This window comes from Aplysia californica, unplaced genomic scaffold (genome assembly GCF_000002075.1).
Source record: "Aplysia californica isolate F4 #8 unplaced genomic scaffold, AplCal3.0 scaffold00369, whole genome shotgun sequence".
Lineage (NCBI taxonomy): Eukaryota > Metazoa > Mollusca > Gastropoda > Aplysiida > Aplysiidae > Aplysia > Aplysia californica.
In genome coordinates, this window is record NW_004797639.1 from 127,143 (window position 1) to 134,455 (window position 7,313).

At 40.2% G+C, this 7,313-nt stretch overlaps 1 protein-coding gene across 1 annotated transcript in view; it reads right to left on the minus strand.

Moving 5' to 3' along the window:
• Window positions 1-7,313, minus strand: part of LOC101850898 (EF-hand calcium-binding domain-containing protein 5) — a gene marked incomplete in the record, with an annotated part of 52,969 nt that overhangs the window by 24,118 nt on the left and 21,538 nt on the right. Inside the window, 2 exon segments of the mRNA XM_035971062.1 lie at window positions 2,403-2,599; window positions 5,386-5,523. Of these exon segments, the coding sequence (XP_035826955.1) occupies window positions 2,403-2,599; window positions 5,386-5,523 (335 nt within the window).

A 7,313-nucleotide genomic window follows, 5' to 3' on the forward strand; every position in this document is an offset into this window, starting at 1 on the left:
AAACTCAGGTGCTTGCAAAAAAAACGTGAAAAGCGAAGGCACCTGACAAGGCTCTCTATCATACAGCGCCCCTTCTATGATCCTCGTGGATAAAGACATCAGTAAGCAGTAAAAAATCTGCTCAGTAGAGATACAGGCTGCATATACTAGGAGTCAGAAAAAGTCACTGGATGAACAGAAAAGTGGGAAGACGTGGAATTACATCAAGAGGCTGGCCCAGGACAGGGAAATGGGGAAAGTGTTTATTCGTGGCCTAAAACCTGATCCAGGGTGAGAAAAGCAATGATGATGATGGTGATGATGATAATGATGATGATAATGATGATGATAATGATGATGATGATTTGCTCAGTATGAGTGACATAAAAAAAATTTTGAATTTCACAAAATGTAAAGCTTTTTTTAACGTAATCCTTAGAAAATCTTGATTACGACTCTGAATGACCTTTCAATTTTGATAGAATACAGCAGATGGAACATTTGGTTTCTGACCTCATGGTCTTAGTAACTCAAAATGGCCAAAAATGTCAGATAGACTTTGCAATTCTAAGGGAGCTATTAGGATGAAACAGAAGTGCCTTTTGACCTCGTGGACAGGGGGTTAAATAAGCTAAGAGTTCAAATAATGGACAGTCTGTCAATTATTTCCGGAAGCAAGATACCAAACCTCCTCCTCACCTCCCACAATTGTACGCATATTCATTTTTGGTATAGCGATAAACCCACAAAAGCTGCATCGTTGAAGAGCTCATTGGTCATTATATAGAGGTTTAACACCTCTTTCAACACTGTAAGGTTAGGTAAAGGGAGGAGGAGGGGGGGACCTCTGAATGTAACATCCATCTCCAGTAAGACAGAGCCAAATAAATGTGAGGTAGCGTGGTGGAATCAGGCTCTCGTCAATTTTTGGGCATGTAGAGTTATTAGTATCATCTTAAAGCTTGTTCACTTGACTTTATTTGGATGAAAATAATATCCATTTATCTTGAATACAAGTCGAGATATTTGTAAACGAAGGAGGTGAGGGTCACCTGTTTTCAGAGGTAAAATTAGTGAGAAAATGGCGCCAAAGATTAGTTATCTCTTTATCTTAAGAGTCCGTGGTAACTAAAAATTTACATTTTTGAGTGCCTTTAATCAACGTTTGTCAGAAAAATTCACACAGAAATGAGTTCTTTAATGGGCATGAAAGGTGTTGAACCAAAAAACAAAAATTCATAAAAATTCATAAACGTGTAGAAAAATGCAAGTTTCCTCACTTTGATTATTTTGACGAGAGCCTGATTCCACCACGTTGCCTCACAAATGGAGAGCCTATATCACAAAAACAATAGTTAAACCCTTCAAGACAGCTCCCGCACAAGAACATCATAAGTGAACATGTCACACTCCTGTACAACCTAAGCCCTCAAATGCATCAATCAGGACTTCATAACTGTTTCACAATTGCTTGGAAAGGAACTTTAACCGAAACTAATGAAAGACTCGAAATATCTGCGATAAAAAAATATGTACAAATTAGACGAATCTTTCATTTTGAGAGGGGCAGCAAAACAACCCAAATTCAAAACACTCCATATGGGAATTTGCACCAGGACCATGCACTCATTAGTCCAGCATGATAGCATCTGAGCTAACAGCACACCCTGTGGAAGAGTTAACTCTATCTGTATGCCTGGGATCCTGAAATTCCTACGAATTACACCACCTGCTGCCAAATGATCAAGTCAAACCTCAAGGAAGAGTGGATGAATGATTGGGCCACAGGTACCACAGGAAGGAGGATGTATGGCCACATGAATAAACCACTGGTCAAAGATCCAATCAATGAGTTGAGGAGGGGAGATCAATCCATAATCTTCCAACTTAGAACACAACATGTACCCCTCAACCAACATCTCAACCGAATTGGAGTAAAGCAGTCTGCTGCCTGCCCACTATGTGACTACCCCTCAGAGACAGTGGAACATCATCTGTTCTTCTGTAGAAAACTAACTGATTTAAGGGGATGTTTTCTTCCCAAGCTACCCCACACATCTAATTGCCTCTACTCCTCAAGACAACAATTAGAACAGACATGCAGCTATTACCGAATGGCATCATGCAGAAGAGTTAATGCTCAGATGCTACCGGATCGCTAACAACAACAACATGCCTGGGATCATTTTGTACCGCAGGAGTTGTATTCTTACATTTTAGAATACTTCTAGTGCGAAGATCTCTTTGAAACGTTCAGTATTTCTCAAGAAATCATTTTGACAGACTGCTATGCAAGGTGTATCAATCGGATTAACGTGTAAATTTCCTCTTTGGAAAGTGGTGGCACAGAGTTCAACACGTCGTATGGATACGGTTGTAAAACACGACATACGGATAGGGTTAACAAGCATAGACTGACGCACCTTGACAAGTCTCTCCATCTTCTCCTCCTCCGTCTCCTCGTAGCCCTCCTTCATGTAGACGACCAGCTTCTCAAACGTCTTCTCGTCCGGGTGGTGGCCCAAGTAAGTTTCAGTCAGCTGGACAAACTGGGACACGTTGAGGACGCTTTCGTCAAACGCCGACATCTGGGACTGGCTACGGGACTGCATCGTTAACCCTGGAAACATTCAGGGAACATTTAGTTTTGAAAAATAAAAAGGAAAAGGAAAAAAAATAGATCAGATCAAACTTCAAGTAGAAATTTAAGCCTTTATGGCATGCTAAACCTGGGAGCGTCCGGCGGTAATACCCCTGTTCCCCATCAGACACTGGGAGCATCCAGTACTAGTGACAACTGTTTTGTATTATTTAGTGCTGGTTTTTGCTTGTTTTTCGGAACTATTCCAGAACCAAGTTTTTTAATAATGACTAAGCCTTTGTTTACGCGATTTAGAAGCTAAAGGCAAGCTTTTGGGGTTATAATGAGACATAGTGAACTAAGTTTAGGTGACTGTAGAAAAAAAACTTCAGGAAATGGAGGAAAAAACTCAGGGCTTAAAGAGTTAAACCTTTATGGCATGTTAAACGAATACATAAAATAATTAAAAGCATCAAATTAAAGTCATTTACCACACAAAAGAGTACTGTAAGGAAACAATATAACAAAACAGGTGATTCCTGGTTGTCACAGTGTCACAGAGCAACCCCCTGTTCCCATCTTCACTTGAGGAAAATATCATAAAGTATCTTTCCGACCAACACAAAATTTTCTCCGATGGAGCAGGGAGCCTAAAGTTAACTTTATCTATTTATCTGTCGCAAGTTGAAAGCCTTACCACTCAGTAACAACATCTCTGAAATCACATTTTTTAAAAATGAGATTAAACGATGACTTATACTGCTTAGTCTAAAAAGATAAATTTTCTTTTCTGAATTTGTCTCCTTTCACCTCATTTCCTGCTCTCTAGCAATGTTCTGTCGTCTGCTTTCGTCTCCTCTTTCTGCTCCTACCCCCCACCTCCTTTGCCCCTCCTCTGGGCTCTTGGCTCTTTTTGCAGCCTTTATACTGCTACTCCTTGGCTCCTTCTTGCTGCTGTCTTTCAGCCGCACCCCTGATCTTCTGGTAGGAAAGATCTACACCTAGCCTTCTTGGACAAGGACGAAAAAATCTCGAAGAGTCCAAGTACAAGTTGCGCACTTTAAAGATTCCTTGGTGGTCTAAAATCGATAATAGTAAGCTTCGGCCGCCACCTGGGCAAAATTCAAAATTTCATACCAACTGAAAAAGTTTAATGTGTCTCGAGCGCTCATATGCAGTTGGGAATGCCGTAAAAACCCTTACCAAAAAAAAAAAAAGAAGTCTTACACAGAGGAGTCAAAATACAGTAGTCTCCGCCTAAGATTCCAGTACTCGGGAGCAAGGAAAATGCGGGATCTTAGACGAATGGAATCTTAGCCGACACAACAAGGGAAGAATCTATTGTGCCCCATGTTAAAGCCCACAACCAGCAAAATGGTCTCCCTTCACTCTAAAATGAACTGACGTACGTGACCCCTGGATGGGTTCAAGCAAAGAGTGGTCAACTTTGATGACCAATCACAGTGGCATGAGGCACGCCATTTTAACTTATCATCCTATCGTAAGTCTCAAGATCTTTAACTCCAACGTCAAGTCTGTGCTCCTCTACGGCTGCGAAACTTGGAAGACAACGAAGACAGTACTGAATAAGGTCCAGACTTTCATCAACAGATGTATGAGGAGTATCCTAAGAATTAAGTGGCAGGATAGAATAAGAAATGAAGAGCTGTGGGAAAGGACAGGACAAAAGAATATAGAAGTAGAAATAGGACTAAGAATGTGGCGATGGATGGGACACACCTTAAGAAAGCCCAGCGGAAACATCACAAGACAGTCACTGCAGTGGAACCCACAGGCAGCACGAGGCAGGGGTAGGCCACGGGAAACATAGAGGAGGTGCGTGGAAAGGGACATGAGAGAAATGAAGCTCACTTGGAACGAGCTTGGAAGGATGGCTCAGGACAGAGATAAATGGAAGGAGCTTGTATGTGGCCTATACCCTGCCAGGGGTGAAAGGCATTGATGATGATGATGATGAAGTCTCAAGATCTACGCTTATCTTGTTGCTCCTCCCCTTTCCCTTTCCAACATTTAAAGCTTTCCACTTCTGTTCGAGATCCCCCCCCCCTCCCCCACTTTTGTCATTAAGCCCCATTACGTTGTGACCACACCAATTAAAATTCAGTCTATCTCACAAATTCGGAAGTAGAGACAACTGCTGCAATGGTCAGGGAAGAGTTCACAGTTAGATGTGATCCTGCCTGGTGGGAAGTGATTTAAGTTTCGGTAGAAAGCTCAGGCGCGAGTGCGATGTTCAGGGAAAACAAACGTGTCGGTGAGTTCACACCAGGGTGTGATTCCATCGGGGCAAACATTGTACTGTTTTATCGAGTTTTACAACGCTTATGTGATCACATTCACAACAGTGGCAGATCTTTGACGTGCCGGGCAGTTCAATTATCTCGATTGTGCACCCTCGGCTGATCAGCTGTGCCCGCCTGTGATTTTGTTCTGTAAATTATGATCTGAAATGCGGGATCTTAGCCGAATGTAGACTTTCAGAGTGAATCAGAGCGGGATCTGATCTTAGGGGTGAATTTTGTATAGCTAAAATTCTGTTTTCTTAAAATAACGGGATCTTAAGAGAACCAGGATCTTAAACAGTGGGATCTTAGGCGTCGGAGACTACTGTATTAAGGGAACAGCAGAAGTAGCACAGTGAGTGCCAAAAATATTTTAAAAAATTCTTTTTTAAAAAAGGAACATTCAGGACGGTGAAGGAGCGCAACTGTAAACAAACTGACCACCAAATTTCAAATGTCAAAAATGAAAAAAGTGACCATCAACAGGGAACTGAACTAGACTCACCTGGACTTCAGACTTACTTTGGGCATTTCGTACTCGGTAGCAACTATTTTCATTCTCATCCCCACAAGACCTCATCATTTTGTTATCGTTAGCATTTTTCCACAGGTGAGAGGCAAACTTTTCACAGGGCAATGACAACCACCTGATCAAACTTGCTACGGATTTTTCAGGGGTCAAATATCCAAAGAGGGGGAATCACAGAACTGGAATTAATATTTAGCATTCTAACAAGTGAGGAGAGCTTTTATAATCTGTTATTGTTGAAAGGAAAAGGGATTGGGGGGGGGAGTAATTCAATGCTATCTATGTAATTCTTTCACCAAGACAAGAAGGCAATAGTCACAGAATTGTACTTCACAACAGCAAGAGTACGCTTTAAACACTTCATGACACCTCCTGTATATAGAACATCATGAGCCAACATGCCGCTCCCTTGTACAACGTAAGACCTCAAATGCACCAATCAGGATTTTACAACTGTTCCAAGATGGCTAATTAGAACTGAATTTTTACTGAACAACTAATGAAAACTTCGAAATATCTGCGATAACAAAACTGTTTAAATCAGATAAATTTTTTATTTGGAAAGGGACGGCAAAATGGTTGAAACTGCTCAACATCCTAGTTAGCTAAAATTTGGCACATTAAAAGTTGAAAAAAACAACCCTTACTTCACAGAGGGATTAACAGAGAAGGACAGGTAAGTTTTAGACTGAGTCTGAGCAGGGAGTAATTTCTGTCTGGATGAACTAAGCTCCTTTGACTAGCAACATTTGTGAGGCAGCGTGGTGGAATCAGGCTCTCGTCAATTTTTGGGCATGTAGAGTTATTGGTATCATCTTAAAGCTTGTCCAGTTGTCTTTATGTGGATGAAAATAACATCCATTTATCTTGAATACAAGTCGAGATATTTGCGAATGAAGGAGGTAGAGGTCGCCTGTTTTCGTAGGTACAATTAGTGAGAAAATTGCCAACAAAGATTTGTTATTTCCTTAGCTTTAAAGTCCGCGGTAACTGAAAATTTACATTTTTGCGCCTTTAATCAATGTTTTTCAGAAAAATCCACACAGAAATGAGTTCTATAATGAGCGTGAAAGGTGTTGAGCCAAAAAAACAAAAATTTGATAAAAATTCACAAACCTGCGGAAAATGCAAGTTTCTTCACTTTGATTATTTTGACAAGAGCCTGATTCCACCACGCTGCCTCACAATTTCTGTCTGGATGAACTAAGCTCTTTTCACAAGTCAACTCTTTGAGAACGTGGCTAACACATATGTGAGGCATCGTGGTGAAATCAGGCACTCGTCAAAACAATGAAATCAAAGAAACGGGCATTTTTTTCGTCAGTTATGTAATTTTTACTGAATTTTCGGGTTTTGACTTAACACCTTTTATGTCCATACAAAACAAATTTTCCATGTGAATTTTATTGAAAATCGTTGATCACAGGCACAAAATATGTATTGTTGTTATCGATCCAGAGGCACAAAATATGTAAACTTTCAGTTTCCATGTGAATTTTATTGAAAATCGTTGATCACAGGCACAAAATATGTATTGTTGTTATCGATCCAGAGGCACAAAATATGTAAACTTTCAGTTTCCATGTGAATTTTATTGAAAATCGTTGATCACAGGCACAAAATATGTATTGTTGTTATCGATCCAGAGGCACAAAATATGTCAACTTTCAGTTCTCAAGGACTTTCAAGCTATTGAAGTTACCAAACTTTGATGACCATTTTCTCGCTAATTTTACCTCTGAAAACAGGTGACTTTTACCTCCCTCAACTGCAAGTACATTTGTATCTGGACTTCTGTTTAAAACAGATGGGTATTTTTAAAAATATTTTTTTTTCGTCGAAAGCAAGGCAAATGAATAAGTTTTCAGATGATACCAATAACTTTATATGCAAAAAAAAGATTTTTTTAAATTGACGAACG